Source organism: Toxorhynchites rutilus, chromosome 1 (assembly GCF_029784135.1).
Source record: "Toxorhynchites rutilus septentrionalis strain SRP chromosome 1, ASM2978413v1, whole genome shotgun sequence".
NCBI lineage: Eukaryota > Metazoa > Arthropoda > Insecta > Diptera > Culicidae > Toxorhynchites > Toxorhynchites rutilus.
In genome coordinates, this window is record NC_073744.1 from 44257560 (window position 1) to 44278635 (window position 21076).

At 37.9% G+C, this 21076-nt stretch overlaps 3 protein-coding genes across 4 annotated transcripts in view; 2 read left to right on the forward strand and 1 right to left on the reverse strand.

Moving 5' to 3' along the window:
* LOC129766041 (pro-resilin) overlaps nucleotides 1–12014 on the reverse strand; it is a 78303-nt gene extending 66289 nt beyond the window's left edge. Inside the window, exon 1 of the mRNA XM_055766495.1 lies at nucleotides 11729–12014. Within this exon, the coding sequence (XP_055622470.1) occupies nucleotides 11729–11851 (123 nt within the window). The 5' untranslated portion in view covers nucleotides 11852–12014. The remainder of the gene's footprint in view (nucleotides 1–11728) is intronic.
* Nucleotides 12015–12921: 907 nt separating this feature from the next.
* Nucleotides 12922–21076, forward strand: part of LOC129766034 (vesicular acetylcholine transporter) — a 62873-nt gene continuing 54718 nt past the window's right edge. The window contains exon 1 of the mRNA XM_055766491.1: nucleotides 12922–13062. The gene's annotated coding sequence lies outside the window, so the exon portion shown is untranslated. The remainder of the gene's footprint in view (nucleotides 13063–21076) is intronic.
* The window catches only part of LOC129766050 (choline O-acetyltransferase), a 134643-nt gene continuing 126494 nt past the window's right edge, over nucleotides 12928–21076 (forward strand). For both annotated transcript variants that reach the window (XM_055766504.1, XM_055766509.1), the window contains exon 1: nucleotides 12928–13062. The gene's annotated coding sequence lies outside the window, so the exon portion shown is untranslated. The remainder of the gene's footprint in view (nucleotides 13063–21076) is intronic.

Below are 21076 nucleotides of genomic sequence, written 5' to 3' on the forward strand. Positions count from 1 at the left end.
GCTTTGTAAAACGGATGTCATATGCAATATACATCCCTACTAAAGATTTGTACATTTTACTTCATAGCATGTGTAACTTTGATTGTTTTCATTTCTAGGAACTGCAATGTGCGTACTTCGCAGTCGTCATTCTTCCTGAGAAAACAAAGCCATTCGGAGGTAAGGTTTTTTGGTTTCTATTAGATTAAAATATATGTAGCTTTTGTTTCTCTTCGTCGAAAACAAATTCTCGACCACAAAGATATCGAGAACTTGTTTTCGCTGCGGGAAAACAAAAGTTTAATTCGTTGTAGTGAAATCTTAATACACCGAATCTTATAAAAATAAACTTCAACACAGTCCTTTCCCTTTTAATTTGCAGTTTCTAACCTTGGATTAAAATTGCACATTTCACTGGTGGAATATTCAATGGATACTAGACTAAGCATTTGCAACACAAATAAATGTCAGGTAATCACATATATTTCATCACAAACCCATATTTATAACTAACCATAATCATACATCAGGAAACGGGAGAGCAAATAATGCGGATGAAATGTACTGCGATCTGGTCCCATCAACTGCCAACTAATCAGTTGTTCCTGTCCTAAAGGATGAAAATGTGCAACAGGAAAAGGAGCAAAACCTTGTTGAGCGAGGATTTGAAAAAACATATGAGACTGATTCGGTCGAGGCTGCGATTAAATCTGTCTATTTGCACGAGCAATGTTTAGATATAGAATGTAGGATGTAGGAAATTACTGTGTAAAAGATAATGTATGATTGAAGACAGCTTTATAAATAAGAATTAATTATCAACAACATAATGTCATTATCCCTTATCATTATCTCTTACAAATATAAATCAACGTCTTCACTGATGTTGCTCCAATGGTGGGCCAACATGCCCACCCTCCTACAAAAATAATGCCTACCAATTTTCTTTTGTAAGATGTACCAATGATTAGTAGGGTAGAAAATGACTAGCGAAAATAACATTTACGAAAAAATTCGTCATATATACTAAATTTTCCTCTCAGTGTATATTTGATAGTATGAATACGGTATCATGATTAAATTAGACGTTCTTTCATTCATCAGAAAGTTTCTACAATATGTTTTGTTTGTTTCAATGCAGATATTCTTAAATACAAACATACTCCAACACCGTTTCGATTCAACTGGAACTACTTTTCTTGAGCCATTCTATCTAAATCAACTTGAATGTGAGAGATAACGATGCCAAGCGTGTTTTCCAAATAACTGTCAGTGATTTTGTTCCTTGAACTGAAACAATTGCTCACAAATAGTTGTGGATTCGAACAAAGAAGTAATAAAATGAGCACCTCTAAATCACACTGCGTTTCAATGGGTTCTATCTGCATGTTTTTAGCGACATGTAGGGGAAATCAGGGTAAAACCGACACCCTGAGGATTTCCACATATTTCCAAGATCTACCATGTGTCTTCGACTTCAAATCGTTACAGAGCCTCTCTTCAACTGTTCATAAACCATTCTACAGTATCTGTTGATCAGTTTTTGATTAGTACTCGAATTTTGATAGAATAAAAAAATGGATGTTTTCAGGTGAAATAAATGGGAGTGCGGGTGGGATTGACACCCTGTCGATCTTGACTTTTGAAGAAACGAATGAAAACTTGTTACAGTAATTTCAAAGTATTAAGAGGTTATCTATATACTTTGTGGACACTTTCAGATCCCAGTTTAGGTGAGCATCCACGTGAAATGTGCCAATGGACGTTGAGTGAAAGGATACCATGAACTCTGCCAGGCTTTGTTGTTGACATGCTCGATTCAGCGTTGGTTTTGACTATTTTATTAGTTCAACTCTGCCGTTTTGTCTTTCGAGTATAAACACGAGGCATCTACAAAAAGTAAGAACGCATTTTCCTGTCTGTGAAACACAAACCAGGTGTCGGTTTTATCCTGACTGAAGCTGTAGGTGTTACCCCGAATGAACTCCAAATTTCAAATCATAAAACTATCGAATTTTCCACAATTTTCCGACTTAAACACTTAAATTCTACGAGTGAAATTTTACATGAACTGTCTCATGTTTGCTGGCCGGTTCAGTTTTGTTGTTTGTTTTGACAGCATGGCGATTTGAGATACCTCCTAACGTAAGAAATGACAAGTGTGTACAGGGTACATCGGAAAATCTTCAAAAAAATTGCTTCTAACTGAAAAATCAGGGGATGTCGATTTTACCCTGATTTAATTTGCAATATCTCCTTTCTTGACAGTGTCCCTATGAACGAACGCTGCATTTGCAGTTCGAGCGAGCGCTTTGTCGCACGCCTCAATCGCAGTGGTATATTCAAATTACCATTTATGATTTGACGAATTTCACGCCATTTCGCCTTAGGAGTTGGCAGTACTATTTGAGGGGCTCAGAATGCAAGGGGTGTAAGTGACTTGATCGTTTTCTCTTCATCAACTTTTTATTTAGTTAATAACTCAACTGCAAAAACGTTCCAATTTAAGTTTGCTATAGAATCCGATAGATGAGGTTCTGACCTATCTTCCACATTGTCAAATACAGCTGGGAATGTATTTGCAGCTAAGTTATGACCAAAAGAGAGAGTCGATGTAGAGAAATCGATCAAATCACTTACACCCCTTTCATTCTAAGCCCCTCATTTCAGATTGTAGTCAAACGTTTTGGGTGTGAAGATATTGATCATTTAAGCAACTTTGCATACTTGAAATATTCCAAAAACAATTAGGCTATTTTTTAAAAAGGACCCAGAAAAATCCATCTCAAAAAATATAAGGCAGCCAAAATTTTAATCAAAGAAAGAAATGTAGGAAATCGTTTAGATTTTCCTAAAAACATACTTAAAGAATTATTTTTTTAATTTACACAACATTTTTTTTCAAAAATTCAAATTCAATTTTCTCAAAAAAGTATTTTTTTCAAATTCTCTAAAAATATGTGTGAATAGCCCATCGGAAGATGAGCACTTTTACAGGAAACAAGTTTTTCTAACGACAACTTTTTCATTTTTTTTTCGAAAAAAATACAACTAATCCTAACTTTGTTAAAAGTCTAGATAGCATTCGACAAAGTTTTAGATCTCATTAAAATATGAACTGGAATTTCTGGAATTTAAGGCATTTTTTGCATGAAGACTCCTGAAAACAATATGTTTTACTCGTTACATTTTTGTATGTATATTCTCGCTTCTGACATGTTTTTGATATGTTTCTAAATAGAAAAAAGTTTGCAGAACATATCAATCGCGATAATAAATAATGTAACGAGTATAACATTAATAGTAATTTTTTAGAGAAAACATGAAAAAAGTTGTTGTCAGAAAAACTTTTTTCCTGTAAAAGAGCCCATCTTCCGATGTATGGGTGACTTGTTGGTGTTCTGATTGCCGTGAAGTCTAAACTGAATTGTAAAGCCATACACCTCGAAGACAGCGGTAATCTCGAGCAAGTTACTGTGCAAGTCATTCTTCCACATGAATCGCTTTTCTTGTGTTGCATATACATCCGTCCTTGCAGTCATCTCGACATCTATACAAAACATGTCGACACCGTCCCTTAGCTACTCGAAATGGCCAGCCCGCGTGACACGACTATCGTCTTGGGTGATTAGAACCTACCCAATTTGGTATGGAATTTTGATGAAGATGTGCAAGGATTTTTGCCGCTCAATGCCTCATCTAAACAGGAGGTTGCTCTGGTTGAGTCTTTACTGTCTACAGGACTCAGACAAATCAACGATCTTGCCAACGTGAATGGCAAGCTTCTCGACCTGGTACTCGTCAGTGATCCGCACTCCATTCAGCTCTTCGGGCCGCCTTTCGTCATACTAAATGTTGACCGTCACCATAAACCGCTCGTAATGAAAGTGGACATCAGTATTGAAGATAATCAGTCGTCCGATTCCGGAGCATACCGTGAGTATAACTTTGCACGGTGCGATTTTGATGCGATTAACTCGAGAACGAGAATTGCGGCATTGGATTGGGAACGGTTACTAAACCTTCCTTCAGTGGACGATGCCTTATCCGTGTTCTATGAAAACATTTACAAAATAATCCATGATTTGGTTCCGGTAAAGACCCGAAAGTATTCGATGAACTTCCAACAACCATGGTGGAATCCGCAATTGAGTAACCTGCGAAACCATCTGCGTAAGGCCCGCAAACGTTACTTTCGCTCTAGGACTGCAGAAAAGAAATTTGATGTACAACTCGCTGAAGCTGAGTACTGCAGTTTGCATGAATTCTGCTTTAAGGAGTACATTGATCGGATTCAGACTGGCCTTAGAGAAAATCCATCATCTTTTTGGTCGTTTGTGAACTTGCGCAAAAAATCACCTGGTATTCCGCTTGACGTAACATATGGCAGCCAAAACTCCATCACCAGTGACAATTCTGCGAATCTTTTTGCTGAATTCTTCCGCAGCGTTTTCGAGCATTCTGAGATTCCTCCGTCGCAGATGTATGTTGGTCAATTACCAAGCTATAATATTCGCATGCAGCAGCCTCTATTCAGTCGCGCCAATATTTTTGAAGTTCTTCGTTCGGTTGATACATCGAAAGGTCCAGGTCCGGACTATATTCCACCATCCTTCGTCAAGAACTGTGCAGCATCGTTAGCCACTCCCGTCATGCTTATTTTTAACCACTCCGTTATAGGTGGCATTTCCCGGATGTTTGGAAACTCGCATCAACCACACCGATCTTTAAGGCTGGTAATATGCACAATGTGGAAAATTATCGGCCAATTTCGATCCTGAGTTGTTAGAGCGACTTTTGCAAGATGTAGGGGAAAGTAGGTGAAGACGGACACTGCGGGTAAGATGGACACTTTTAATATTTCATTAACTAAAATTTTTTTGAAATATTTTAGTTATGCAAATACTTTCGAGACACACTGTTGATTTCCAGCGAGCGAACTGTCAAGCTTGTAAACAAAACAAAAATTATCTTCGCGGGTGCACCATTCGATGTAATTTTTACTCCGTAGAAAATAGCGAAAAGTTCGTGATTTTTTGTTTTTTACGTGTTCCTCCAACGGGTAAATGTTTATTTAGTCCATCATTAACTATCCTGTGACAAATCAGAGGTTTTTCAACGCAAGACGGAAACATTAAGGTAAGGAAAGACGGACACTAGTATTTTCCTAGGGTATTTAACAAAACTTTTTGGTTTTACTATAAAGATGCCTACAAATTACAAACGCAAGAGTACTGATTCGCCACCTCACAAGTCCAACTGTATCAACTCGGCTAGGGCCTCTTGATTCCGTATTCAATTCTCAACAAGAAGAGGAGCTGGTACAACATCTGTTGGATTTGGAAAAGAGGTTCTAAGGAATAACGATGACAAATGTTCGAAAGCTTGCTTTTGATCTGGCTGAAAAAAATGGATTGCCACACCCGTTCAAGTCTACCAAGATGGCTGGAAAAGCTTGGCTAAGCAATTTTCTGAAACGAAATCCCAAATTGTCGTTCCGTAAACCTGAAGCTACCTCTGCCGTCCGAGCCAGAGGCTTCAATAAGCCAGCAGTATCTGCGTTCTACGATTTGCTGGAGGAAGCGCTGAAAGATCCCAAATTGACGCCAGATCGTGTTTTGAACGCCGATGAGACTAGTGTTTGTACCGTTAGTATTTGTTTTGACATTGTAGTTAGTTTAAAAATCAGTTTACTTTTTTATTCATACTTTCTTACAGGTTCCTCCGAAGAAGTCTAAGGTAGCGGCATTGAAAGGCAAAAAACAGGTTGGTGGTATTACATCTGCGGAACGCGGAGAAACAGCTACGGCAGTAATGTGCATGTCCGCAACCGGACAGCACCTTCCGCCGTTCTTCATTTTTCTTCGCATGCGGATGCACGAAGCTTTGAAGAAAGGGGCATCACGTGGAAGCAAATTTGCCTGTAATGCATCGGGTTACATGACGGTCGAAATATTCAATGAGTGGTTCGATCACTTTTTGGAGCATGTAAAACCTTCTGAAGACAGTCCTGCCTTGCTCATAATTGATGGCTACTCGTCGCACACGAAGAACCTAGCTTTTACCGAGAAAGCTAGAGCTAACTTTGTTAAGGTTCTAGTTTTACCACCTCACACTAGCAACAAACTTCAACCGCTTGATGTATCCTTTATGGCACCTTTCAAGACGTACTACGCACAGGAAGTAGAGCGTTTCCTACAACAGAATCCAGGTAAAGTCGTCAGCCAATATGACGTTGCCGAGCTCATGAAACCTGCATTCATCAAGGCGGCTACTACGGAAATTGCTGAGAATGGGTTCGAAAAAACAGGAATTTGGCCATTTTTTATTTTTATTTTTTTTATCCCATTTATTTATTAGGCTCATTAGCATTTAGCTGTAACAGAGCCGGGTTTAATCGTGTACATGTACATATGTTAATGTTTCTATAAATTGTGAATTACACAGTAATTAGTAGTAACCATGTAGGCGTTAAGTTTTCTGTTCCATTACTTTATGATAAATTACACAGTAGTAGCCATTTAGGCGTAAGGTTATTCTTTCTGTTCATCCATTGTTCAGCAGACCGGACAGCGGAGACAGTTGATATTGATCATTGTTGGGTTATTTATAGAACAGCAGCCCGATGTTTCTTGCAGAGCAGAGCAGTTGTATGGATAAATCGATCTTTGTTCCACCGTGGATCGATTTCCATCGCTGATGATGGTTGCGTGGACGTAGCTATTCTATAGCAACACAAAGATGGTCAATTGAGGGCCCTGAATTTGAACTCACGATCGATCGCTTGGTAAGCGAACGCGTAACCAAGTGGCTACGAAGACCCCCAATTTGGCCATTTGATCGCAATATTTTTTCCGATGATGACTTTGCCCCGGCCACGGTGACTGATCAACCCGATCCTGAGATTCTTCGTGAAGAAGAGACGTTTCGATTGCATCTTGAAGGTGCGCCTAGTCAATCGACCGTAAATCGCATTTCCTGGGAGGATAAAGAAGTTCAAGTGCTTCCCGAAGATATCATGGCTGATTTCGCAGAACCGGACAGCATCTCAACGGCCAATAACCCGGTGTTTGAAATATCTCTGTCGATCATACTTCCGTTACCGAAAATGGTCACCCCGAGAGTCACGAAGAGAAAACGCCAAGCAGAAAAGGCAGCTGACATAACGTCTGCTCAATATGCTGACACTTTGAAGAAGGCGAAAGCATCGAAAGACATTAAATCCATCAAAAAAGAACAAAAACAACGCTCTTCGAAGAAGCCTAAGCAAAATAAGGGCAAAGGGGACACCTCATCTGATAATCTATGCGAGAAATGCGGAAGCCAGTTTTCTGATTCAGGTTTCGGGACAGGTTGGACAATATGCTTACAATGCCTTTCATGGTTCCACGCTGAATGCTTTACTTCTGCTGCAACTATTTGTCAGAACTGCTCTTGATTCTTCTTTTTTTCTTGTTTTTTTATTCCCACTGAAAATTGAATTAATTTAAATACTCAAATGAACTTAAACCATCGATGCGGTAAATAAACTTTCGTTTTGAAATAATTTTAAGTGTATCATTAAACTTTACAAATGAATTATCGTCTTCCTAGGAGGTCATTTAAAATATGCGTGGATAGGTTGTTGGCTATTTCAGATCCTTTTCCAGAAATCCAGAAATTTTTGCATGGAGTGTATGTATTTGACCTCTTCTGTCGTTCTCTTCCAAGGATGAAACTGTCCACGAACAACATGAGTAGCCTTTCGAATCGTAGCGTAATTCAAGAACACTCCCCAATGCTGAAAACACTAAAATACGTACAAAAACTACAACTTTTCCGTAAGTAATCTTTCCCACCTTAGTGTCCGTCTTACCCATTCCAGATGTCCGTCTTTCCCGACCATGTGAAGAAATAGTATTTCGATGCATTTTTTTAAATGACCCAGAATACATCAATGTTGGAATAAATTTACTAGTATCAACGGTAATTATGATAGAAAAGGACCTGAAGTTTCAATTTGTACAACAACTGCGATCATGAAAGCTATATATGTGTAAAAATTGAGATTACACCCTAGGGTGTCCGTCTTTACCTACTTTCCCCTATTCATAATTTCGGACTCTCAACATGGATTCATGAAAAAGCGCTCGACAACCTCTAATTTGATGACTTTCCAGCACGGTTATTCGCAGCATAGAGAAGCGTCAGCAAGTAGACGCCGTGTACATAGACTTCTCGAAAGCTTTCGATAAAGTACCTCACAATCACGTCCTATCAAAACTGAACAGCCTTGGTCTGCCTAGTTGGATTGTTCGCTGGCTGAAGTCTTATTTGACATGTAGAAAGGCCTTCGTTAAGGTTCATGATACCAAATCTGAGATTTTCGAAATACCATCTGGTGTACCTCAAGGCAGTCACTTGGGACCTCTGATCTTCGTTTTGTTCATCAACGACGTGTGTGACCACCTAAGCTCCTGTAAGTTGCTATACGCTGATGACCTTAAGTTTTACCGTACGATCAACTAAATGCTAGATTGCTGCGCGCTTCAAACTGATATTGTTCGGTTTATAAGGTGATGTCAGATGAACGGCATGCAATGTGGTCAGTCGCCGATCAGATTCGAATACTCGATGGACCAGTTGACGCTTGCATGAGTCGATTCTATCAACGATCTTGGACTGATGTTAGACAGCAAACTACGATTCAACGAACACATATCCATGTCAATCGCAAAAGCTAATGCCATGTTTGGATTTTTACGCCGCAATACAGCACAGTTCGACGACGTTTATGCGCCAAAAACGATGTATTGTTCGTTGGTTCGTAGTGTTCTTGAATATGGAGTACAAATTTGGGTTCCATATCATGCTGTCCACATGTCACGAATTGAACGAATCCAAAAAAGATTCGTAAGATTTGCGTTACGCCGACTTCCATGGTCAAGTCCTTACAACTTGCCTTCGTATGAGCAGAGATGTGCGCTCATCGGAATGCAAACGCTATCTAGTCGACGAGACTTTTTACAGAGACTCTTCGTTTTTGACGTCATTCGTCATTATATTGACTGCAGTAATCTGCTACAGGATGTCAATTTTCATGCTCCAGCCCGCCAACTTCGCAGTACTAGCCTTTTATGGGTTCCAAGACACTGTAATGCCTATGGCTTCAACAGCCCGCTTGGCAGATGCTGCAGACTCTTCAATGACGTTTGTAGATATTTGATTTTAACGTTAATAGAGTAGTCTTTAAGAATAATATTATGTATCCGTAACCAATCTGTGTGAATTTGTGTCAAAGATGTTGATAAATAAATTGTTGGAAATTGCAAGGACTATTTATATCAATTTTTTTTTCTGAATCTTAGAGACACATGTTTTCGGAAAAAAATGAATTTTCATCCGTTGACAGCAGTCATAGATATTAATAATAAAACTATTCCATAACTGTGGCATCCTTACTGAGGGACGTAATCTTGACGTGGGACTAGTAGATTCAGATGAAATACTGGCCGCGCCGCGCAGAATATTCACGGCCAGAAGGTCATGCTGTCTATTTGGTGGGACCAGCTGGGTGTGGTGTACTATGAGTTGCTGAAACCGAATGAAACCATTACGGGGGACCTCTACTGACGACAGTTGATGCGTTTGAGCCGTGCACTGAAGGAAAAACGGCCACAATACGAGCAAAGACACGATAAAGTTATTTAGTAGCACGATAGGGCTCAGCCGCATGTCGCGAAACCGATTAAAACATACCTTGGAACGCTTGAATGGGAGGTCCTATCCCACCCGCCGTATTCTCCAGACATTGCTCCGTCCGATTACTACCTTTTCGATCGATGCAACATGGCCTGGTTGACCAGCACTTCTCCAATTTTACTGAAGTAAAAAATTGGATCGATTCGTGGTTAGCCGACAAACCGGCCCATTATTTCCGCAAAGCGATCCGAAAGATGGGAAAAAGTTGTGACTAGCGATGAGCAATACTTTGAATATTAAATTTGTATTGTTCCAAATCATATTTCGGACACTTTGTTCTAATATCTTGAAATGCTTAATGTACTGATGCATAATCGGCAGAAATATTACAACACTACTCATTATCGTTTGTGTTTGACGTTTGCGTAGCGTGAGCACGTAGAATTTACCCGTTCATAAATATTTAAATTTCTCCCGTGTTTCATCAGTTCTCATCATTGTTAACAGTTTACTGTGATTGCTTGGTAAGTGTTTCGCAGTTGACTATAAAATATAATCAAGTGTAATGTAATTTTCATCCAAAAAATTACAAAATAAAGTGTCCGAAATTTGAATTCAATCTGTCCGAAATTTGATTTAGTGTCCGAAGTTTGATTCTTATTCGCTTCTTTGAAAAGCATTTTATTCGATGATTTTTTTATGTTTTCAACCAAATAGGTACCAAAGTAGAAAGCTTAAAAGTATATTGAACTAATTTATTAAAAATATCAACCAAATAATACCTGTGCATAAAGTTTAGATCTGTTTACTGCATCATATGCTTTAAGCCAGGGGTTTTCAGATTTTTTGTTATGGCAGAGCACTATTTATAGCAAAATTATTTGACGGAGTACCTGCATTTTCGATTCAATAATACAAATCCTATTTGCATTGACAATACTCAATTGGAAACAATTATATTTCGGTTGCGCGTCGCAGTTATACGACATCTAATCCGGAGAAAACAAGATAAACCACTATATGCCTCGTGAAATTAAATTGAACAATTGTTTTTTTCAAGGCGGGTTTTCAAGTGGGAGCATTTGCTATAACTTCGCGGAGCACAAATTTCCCGCGGAGCACCATTTGAAAACCCCTGCCTTAAGAGTCCGAAATATGAATCAGAACGGTAACTATTTTTCCAGAATAAAGTATTTTTTTTTAAATAAAAGCTTACTTGATTATTTTGACAACAGAAAAGACATGGCATAAATGCTATGACAGTTATCGAACCGAACTTTAGTCTGAAATTTGATTTTGCTTGATTGAATAGAACAAATTTTCTAATAAAATTCGCAATAATAATAGTCTTCTACGTAATGTCTCTTCATTATCTAAATATTACTTCGTTATAGTGATCTATGCTGATACATCTAGGAATGTTTGATTGATTGCATTTATTCGCGGTTTAATTAACTCAAAAAAATCTTCAAAAAATATTGAAAAATAGATATAAAATATTATTTTTTTGGGTTTCCGTGTACCGTTTTTATCCCTGAACTATTTGGTCAGCCTACCCTTGCACTGGATGTAAGATTTTCATTGATATAGATGCGACGATTCAGATTAAGCCCCAGGTGTTTTAGACTCAAGTTGCATTTAGGTAGTTACTTTGTAGTGCATTTTCCAACGTAGGCCCCGATCCTTTCGATATCTGGAAATTTGCGAAATGGCTGTCGTTTCTGTAATCAATTCTGTTTGCCATTTTGCTGTCTGTCTCAAGTCTCAAGGCAAGAAGATATCGAACGGTTTAGAACTTAGACTCAAATTTACCCTTTCCCCTGCAAAAAAAATACTGCCCGCTGCTATTTCAAAATCATCCTTCTAATATTATTATCATCAACAAAAATTAATGGAAACAAAAACTCAATGCACGACGTTCTTTTTCCGTTTTTCGCCACAATTTAACCCATGGCCCCCAATGTCCAATATCAGCCAACCGGAGCTTAAATTAAAAGTAATCCAAATCATCCAGAAAATTATTTGAGTAGATTGCATTTAGGATTCGGAAAAGTGTGTGCGTACGTACGTGTTTTTTTTCGTCCAGTGGCATAATAGCGGAAGGAGTCAGCAACGGAATGCGAAACAACTCCTCAGGGAATCGTCCATTATGGAAGCTTTTCCGTCTGTGTGTGTGTGTGTGTGTGTGCATGTGAAGCGGTTCGTGTGGAAACAAGCGCCATTTTTGTGGATCTTCATCTCGCCCCAATTTTCCCCAGTCTCCTCCTGGTTGGTTGGGGGAAGGATTCACTCCACTTTTTCACCTGATAATTCTGCTACCGAAAGATGTGTCAATGTATCCTACAAGTATTTTTATGAACAAACCGGTTTGAACTTTTAGAGTTTCATCATCGCATCGAAGATAAGATTTGAAAAGGATTCGTTTCGAAAGCGGTTGAAACAATCGCTGCTCTTTCTCTTGATGTTCGTTCCCAGCGGTCGTTTATTTTTAATGGGTTTGTCGATATGGTGACGTCACTAGCGGGAGGACCAATCAGTGGGCGAAGGATTATGGAACATGCGCACCAAAGCCTCTGCGTTTGAGGACCAAAAACCCACACGGGGGGTGGTTGAAAGGATGGGGAAGTGAGAGTTTGTGGTGAATTCGCACAGGACACACCATACTCTCTTGCTCCTGATGCGTGCTGAATCCGATTCTCTCAGCATATTTTGGGGGTTCGTGTGTTCAAGAATTCCTTGCACCTGGCTAGAATGTGTTCACGTCTGCTGCGACCAAGTCGAAAAGTTCTGTCGTCGTGCGGCTGCAGCGTTATCTGAGGATTTTTCCTCACTCACACCACCAATCAATAAGACCAATGGTATGGGCGATAGAAGTGTTATAATTTCTAGTTTTTCAGCAGCTATTTTTAGTTTTCCGTTGTTGTTTTTTTAATGAAATGTGAAAATTTTGTTCTAATGAGTAACTTTATTTCTCAGTCCCGGTGTCTTTAGGTGATTTGTGAGAATATAAATCTGTCCGTGACAACCATTTCATCGGAGAAAAGTGAATTACACGAAAAATAATCGCACCTTTGTATGAAAAGAAATTAAAGTGAATCGTCGCTGTGTGAAAGAATTACAGAACCTTTACCGAAGGGGTTCTCAAGTTCAGTGAATTCAGTTTCTAGCAGCCAAAGAAACTCGTGGATTTATCGGCTGGGCTTAGCTAGAGAAGCCCTCCCCCCATAAAGGCAGAGACAGTGGCGTCGTCTTCGGAAGAAAACGGGACGGGCGAATCATCCGCCCTGTTTTCGAAACTAGGCAGTTCACTTTTTGGGGCCACTAGCTCTCCCCAAAGGGTTGTAACCAACATCCGTGGATTTCTTTCCAACCGGCTGACCGGAGTATCCATTCCCGATACAGGTAGGTTCCCGATTTTTAATTCGCCCCTCGCTCCGATCCCGGTTTACTTTTCTGTTCAACAGCAATGCTCCCCCTTTATTCCGCATTTATGCGAGTTTCTGTTCTGGAAAAACGAAACGAAGAGGTCGCTTCGCTCAGCTCTATAAGTGCCAACGAGTCAATTATGTAATTAGACTTTATTCAATCTTCGCCACAATTTGTCTTTGTCCTTGCTCGTCTTGGACGGAGAAAAGCCAGCATCGACTAACGAGTGTAATTCGATTAAACAATCAACCCTCCTTTATTTATGAAGGGAAACATTCGGTTCACTGTGGGTTCACACGTGTCTTTTGAACTATTTTATGAAATACATTGCTTAGCAGTTATTAACACTGGGTATCATTTAAGTCAATATAAATTCCACAAAAAAATATATTTTTGAAAAATTTGCCAACCGTATACAAAATGGCGGTTTAGAATACAATATTTTCACCTGCAGTTCGTGTTCCTCATTGGTTCTCATACTCTCACTATTTCTCTCGGAAAACCCCACCAGGGATGTGTTTGTGAAACGGATTCATCCTTCAATTCGAATCTAAACTGTGGTGAGAATCTCCAAAAGTCGCCCCATCATTCCTTCCCCACCAACCGCGCATACATACACACCAATTCGGAAAGGGGCGATTAAGCTCTGCTAATCAACACAAACAAACGACATCACGTTACATAATCATGGCACCATGTCACCTCCTTCGGTTTCCTGAATGAACCGTCGTAGTCAAGAAGATTTTTTCACACAAATACATCAACACCAGAAAGAGAGGGGGCTGATCGATTCTAGGGTCAACTTTTTACGTCTCCCTGGAGATGGCCTCCCCAATCGTGATTGTGACCCATGACTGGATTGATGGTCACCGAATAAATATATATTTTTTGTGCGGAATACTAGAAATTTGCTAAAAAGACCTGAAACAGAATTCATCATAATTGATGCTTTTGTGTTAGCCCCATGAGAAAGTCATTTTTATGGTTGATAATCCAATAAGTCATCGAAATTGGCAGCAGTTACCGCTTCATGGCATTGACGTTTGATTTTGTTTTCCGGCAACGAAAATTATCGATGGAGATATCCTTTCAGCATCTTCTTTTTTGCTTGTTCTGCTTTGGAGTGCCAAATGTATTTAACATTTTCAATTATTATAAATTATTTTCATAATAGTTATGGAAACCATTTCTACGATACCTTTGGTGACGGTTTATATCGCAGCAGAGTATACGGAACAAGTCACATAATAGCATATTATGTAACCAATTAAGACTAGATGGCAGAAATTAATGTATGCCCTAGACTGTAATTCGAATAGGTCGAACTCGATTATCCGGAGTATTCTATTTTTAATTTTTTTAAATTTTTAGATCAGAAATTTTGAATAATTTGTCAATATGCTTTATAAATTTGATCACTTGAACAAAATTGAACGTAGCTAGGTAGAGGAGGGAGCTGGAATAGGGGTTGTTCCATACAATTAGTTTCGATCATCCGCAGTAGATTTATATACGTAGAAATTTCTAAAATCAAATGAATAGTTTGAGTTGATATTTGAACATACCTAATATAATAATCTAATGAAACATGGGTAGCTAGGGTGAGCAGGGTCCGTTTTATATGTTTAAATCTGGTCGTCCAAAGCGTACTTTTTGCTTCAAAAATCATAAGTTCAAATGGAAATATTAAATCAATAATCATAAATAATATGATCATTCGAAAAACCATGGACGTAGTGAGGAAAAAAAATTGGGTAGGAGTGTTGAAACTGCCCCAAATAATACAAAATCACCTTTGAATCCGCTTGGATAGTCCAAGATGTTTTTTTTTGGATTCTAAAAGGATGTCTAATTAACTTCTTCATATGTTACGATCAGTGTCTTATAATATCAACAATTATTCACGAGTAACGAATATGATTTTATTTCAGTGTAAATGACTTTTTTTCAGCCTGAAACACACTGCCCTCATTATATTGATGACAAAAACGAACGAGCTCATTTTGTTCATATCGCTGATGCATGAAAAAGTTTGCTATACTGAATGTATGCAGCATTGAGTGGGGTTCATAACTTCGCTGTTATTTGTACTATGAATATCAAAAGCAACAAATTGATACTTATCGCATTCGAAACGATATTCGGTCTGGCATTGATTTTGTGTCAAAATTAAAAAAAAACAGTCAGGCTGGACCATTTAGATAACAAAAACGTCAGAGTTCGAACTTTGCAAGAAATCGCGCAGGATTTTGTTTGGCGAGACGGTAACAACGGCATAAATAAAAACCAGCTGCACACAGCTGCCTTAGGTTAAAAGTAAACAACAGCCGATATTCATTTGGCTAAAATGAAACTCAATTCTGGCATCTTGAATAATCAAGATTAAAATGACACTGGGTGGAAAAATAAACTTCAAAACATATTGAAGAACAAAAGTTCATTGGCACATATTCACTGGTTGGCTGGATCTGACATTTTAATTTTCGTTTGGAATATATAGGTTTTCGAGCTCAGCGAAGATGATTTTTTTCAACACTGGTTACGATATTATCGCCGAGTAAAATTGATAAAACTTGTTTGGCAAATAATTATTCTAATAATTATAATTTAATTTATAATTATGTATTATTTATTTTTGCATCAGAGTGCTAATGAAAATATTCATCTCAAATTTACGAAAGAGAGATGGGGGTAAGACGGATATGTTAAGGAAAACTTCAATTGTATCTTTGGAAACTCATGTTTTCAAAAATTTAAAAGCAGTTTCTTACAGTTCAATATACTGGTTTTCAAAATAATTGGCCAAATGTTATATAAAAATGTGATTCTTCATGTTTTTTTTACTGAAATTAAAACAAGCCGAAAAGTAGAACATTTTTATCGATGCGGGTATAATGGACATGTAGCGGGGGGAATATGGACAGGTCAATAATATACAAGCGTAGGAGTTTATCGCTCGCGAGAGGAATAATTTCACTCTCTCTCAGTGTTGGTGCGTCCAGTAACTGAAATAGAACAAAAAGAGAAAGTAATATAAAAAAGAGTTCAATATTCTTTCCTTCACTTTCCATCATGCATTGGATGTGATTATGGATATGACTGTCCAAACGTGCGGCAACAATGGCAGAGTTTAAGAGAATGTGTATTTCTCACGTAAAATCTGTTTTGTAAACAGAATTTCGTAATTTTTTTGTCAAATGATTTATTTATGTTTAATATCAATTGAAATTAGAAAAAATATTTACAGGTATCTCAAACTGCCATGTTCGTACTGATGATGATGATGTTTTTTTTGTTGTTAAATTTGTTAAAATTGTAGATTATTATTAAAAAAAAAATAAGAGCGTTGTCTACGAAAGTTTGAGTTGCGCGCGTTTGGTGGGCCTGGACGAATGTTAATAATGAACACTGGCAGAAAACTGACACATGATGAAATTTTTATATAGGGTCTGGAGTGGAAACTGGAATTGGGATAGCTTATTCGGAATTGTCGTAAACTATCTTTCATCAGATGGTTATTTCGATTATTTCTGATTGTAGCAGATCTCTTTTATGTTCTAAGTAGAAACTTTTAGATATTGGGTTCAATTCTCAATCAGTCAAGGATCTTCCCGGGTTGGAAATTTTCTTGACATGCCTTAGAAAAAACATTGGGCCTGAAGTTGAGACTATGACTATGTCAATGTCAATATGGATAGGAACATTGTTTGTTTTTTCGCAGTTTGTGCCTATTTTTACTGTTCTATTGATAGATATTTATGCCTGCAACAGATCCAGTTCGTTTCGATTTTTTTATAATACTGGTCTCTTGATATTTTTAAACTTAATTATTATCTATAAGATAAATCGTCCTGCTCAAACCTTTGTAGGGGTATGAGGTGGGCCATCATCATCATCATCGTCATTTCAACCCCCCATTGCAATTATTCCAACAATTTAAATTTACCACTTACGAATGAATTTACTTTTCCGTACATACCTAATATCGATTCTCTGTCAACTCACAAACCGAAATATAACAATCAGCGAATTCAATTTTGCAATCAAACCACTCAAAATGCTTAATATCGAAGCCGCAAAAATTACATCCACACGCGGAATCATGTTCGATTTTCGGTTTTTGTTTCTCTATTCCACTTTTGATCATTCATTGTCATAGGATGGTTCAAACATTATAGAATAGCATGTAGAAGGGTTTCCCATCAACAGAAGTTTGAAATTCATAATGCAACTACACAAATCAACCACCTGTCCATTATACCCCCACTGTCCGTCTTACCCGCGGCTCCCCTACTAGTGTCGCAAAGACGTCATAGTTTGAGTTTTTCGAAAACCGTAAAACGCCCAATGTACATGTGTTTGGAAGTAAAATGTACATTTCATGAGGGAATACATGATTTCGGATTTTGGAAAAATATTGTTTGATGCCAAATGACTTCAAACTGCATGAAACGTCGAGATCTACTGTCATCTCGTTTTTTTTCTGTCATCTAGGTCCCAGAGAGTCGATTTTTGATAATATCCCTTGGGTGATTTTACGGCTTTCAAAACACTCAAACTTTGACGACCTAGCGACACTAGTAAATAAAGTCCGATTGAGCTTTTTATTGTTTTCGTGGCTTTGGCTAGAGGTCGCTATATTTTTACGGAAAGCTGAGGACTTTTTACAAAACATGTCTCGATATCAGAGATGCTATTTTTTTGGTTTATGAGATATGAAAGTTAACCGGTGGTCCAATAAAATTATTTTCACCTTTTATCCAAAAACTTTTTTTTCAAAAATTCATAACATTTGAACTACTGAACCGATGAACCGTTGATAACTGTTTTTTGTGCGAACCAAACGACTTGGAGATTCCCTAAGATTTATTCAATATGCTATACATTACAATCCCCTGAGTTGTAAATGGTTTAAGTTAATGGAAACTTGAACCATTTCCATTTTCCCATACATTTGTTCTGCTAATTTGTGAGCTTACCTACACGGCATTGACGGCACAATAACGTGTAACTTATCTATAAGCAACGAACGGGAATATTTGCAAAAGAATAAATATTGAATCTTTGCTGAGGCAAACTTTCAGTCTCGTTCATGACTCGAAGCAATGGGCATTGTTTTGCGTCATCACATGTCAAATGTTTTTGCTTGAGCTGTGGACGCGACCAAATTACTCACTCGCAGATGTCTCTGGCATCGCATTAAGGCTATGAACTACACAATTATGTGGAGAATCATCAAGCTACGCTATCATCGTAATCTAATTATTCTGGAATTTTGTATGTGATTTGGTTTCGCATGACAGTAGCAAAACTCTGATGATTTGAGAGCTAGGCTAATCAAGAACGTCAACATTAACGAAGAGGACTCCTGTTGAGAAGAGCGTGAAACGAAGTATTTAGTCGCTTCAAGCCATTTATATATGGCTTTGTGTGCGTACGTGCGTGCTTCATAATTCGTACGAAAAAAGTACATCTTCGTTACGCTAAAACTCCATTTGTATCTGCTCCCGTATGCATTGGCCCTGTCGCGATGCAACAAATGCCTAATTTGTCAATGCTGTTATGGACGATTGTTTGCAAACGATTGTGGTGCAAATTTTTCAGTCATGATAATCTTTTTCAGTATTCAGTATTTAGTCTTTTTCATTATTCGAAGCAGTTAACATCGCTTGTTTTTCGTCATCATAAGGCTTCGTTGGTGCCTTTGACATTTGCATCAATGCATCGAACTGACGTGAACCAGGCGTTAAGGTTATGCGCCAAATAATTATTTAAGGAATATCAAACTAGACAATCGTGAATATCGTACTGGAATGTTATGAGTTATTTGGTAGCAAACCAAAACCGGTAGCAAAACTTTCTCTACTAAGGATAACAGCTGCGCTTATCTCGAGCCTGAGAAAGTTATGCAACTTTTTTCGAGGCTAGTAATATCAACAGAACGTTTCTTTTGAAAATAGCGCGAAATAATGAGAAGAGTTTATATTCTTATTCGCTCTAAGCCGCCAAAGCATGACTCTGTCTACATGCTATGTTGAACGCTTGTTTGGTGCTGGTTGGTTTACATCGTACAACGTCTAGAGGTGCAATTTCACTGAGGCAATACTAAATAACATGTAGCATGTAGCATATATAGTACTTCGAAGCAGGGCTGCCAACTATGATTTTCAAAAATCAGGAAGAATGAAATTAAAAATCAGAAATAAATCAGGAAATTTTGGTACTCCAAAAACTTCGTGTCAATTTTTGGAAAGAATCATAACTTTTATAGGCAGAAATACATCTTTCCAATTGTATATGCTTTCAAGTAGCTTAAAATTCCATCCTCCCAAAACATGTTTGCTTTCTATTCAAAAACTGTTAAGGTATTTCTATGCTCTCCATAGCTTTGCAGGGACCTGAACCTGTGATAATCTGGTGGTACAATATTCGATTAAAAAAAAGTCGTGTTATCAAAGAGACCCGGATGGAACACGCCTATCACATTGACTTATTCTGGAAGTTTGTTCTGGATTATATATTACATATTCTCATATGTTGTTTTGAATCATATATACTCATATACTGTACATATGAAATCTGCTAAATTAATGTAAAGCTGTCATCATTGAAGCCAGATTCTGGAGTGAGTGAAAGAAAGATCTCGCAACATCATCCTCAAGGTTCATTCATTCAATTCGCGTTGACTTCATAGAGCTTTGTGTTCTGTCATTCTGAAGCGAAAATCATAATGGATTTTTCAGGGGCAATAAACTCACTTTAAAAATAAAAAAATATGAAATTTTACTTTTTCGTATCAATATAAATGTAATAAAGAAAAAAGTTTCGAAAATTGTAAAAAGTATGAAACAAAAAGCTGTATCTGATACACCCAATTTTTTTTTTACGCGGGGGATACGTACATCGTAAAAAACCGCGTTAATTGGAAAACTCGCGTAAAAAAACGCGTTAATTCGAAAATCCGCGTAAAAAAACCATGTCACGTAATGATAGATATCAATTTGGACTATCCTTGCTGAAATATTTTGTAGCGCAAGTTAGTTGCGCTTTCTATCTGTTCCAAATATTCTAATTGGAATTCTATTGTTCACGTCCTCTGTATGTTTTTTTTTGTCGTACCCATTATAAAATAGTTTCAATACACAACATAGAACGGAAGTAAAAAGCGTAGTGTTGTGTTGCTGTGGGCCGTCCAGAGCTAAGTAGACAGGGAAAGACATTCATGAATCGATGTCCGTAAAAACCCCGTCCCGTTGTACCGCCCAGTGAGTTCCCCGTTACTTAACACCTAAAATCCACGTAAGAATCGTGATAAGGGGCGGCACTAATTTCCTTCATGAACGCTAAGCTCCGTTATAACCACTAGTTACCGTAATATGCTCTGTAGGAGCGTAAGAGAGAAATGTGAGTTGAGGTAGGGATGTTATGTTTTACTGGAATGTAAAGCTGTCATTTTACGCGGTACCGCGTAAAAAAAATGCGTTATTTGGGAAATCCGCGTAAAAAAAACAAGTTAACTGGAAAATCCGCGTAAAAAAACCTCGTAAAAAACCGCACAAAAAAACCTGGGTGTAATGATTGTATATTATAATGATGAGCTTCTGTGGAAATATCAAGAAATATATAGACAAATAGTAACATTCAGTCAGTGACAGTCAGATCTACATGTTCAAACACTCAAAAAACATCAAGTTATTATATTAATTCCAAATATAACGATTTAACCCTTTGCAATAGGAAACGGAATTGGTATAAACAAAATATTGTATTTTATGACAAAATGTTATGTTTGTCAGGATAGCAGGGAACGGACCAAGAAGTCTGAGAAATCCTGAAAAATTGAGGAATCTGCTTGCAAGTATTGCCATTGTTGTTGTTTCCATCCGGTGCCATAGCTAGATTGATGTAGCTCTGATATGTGAAGTAGTGGGGCTATTGCATCAAGTATATAATCGCCTGTATTCGAGTGTATGTCAATTACGTAAAAGGT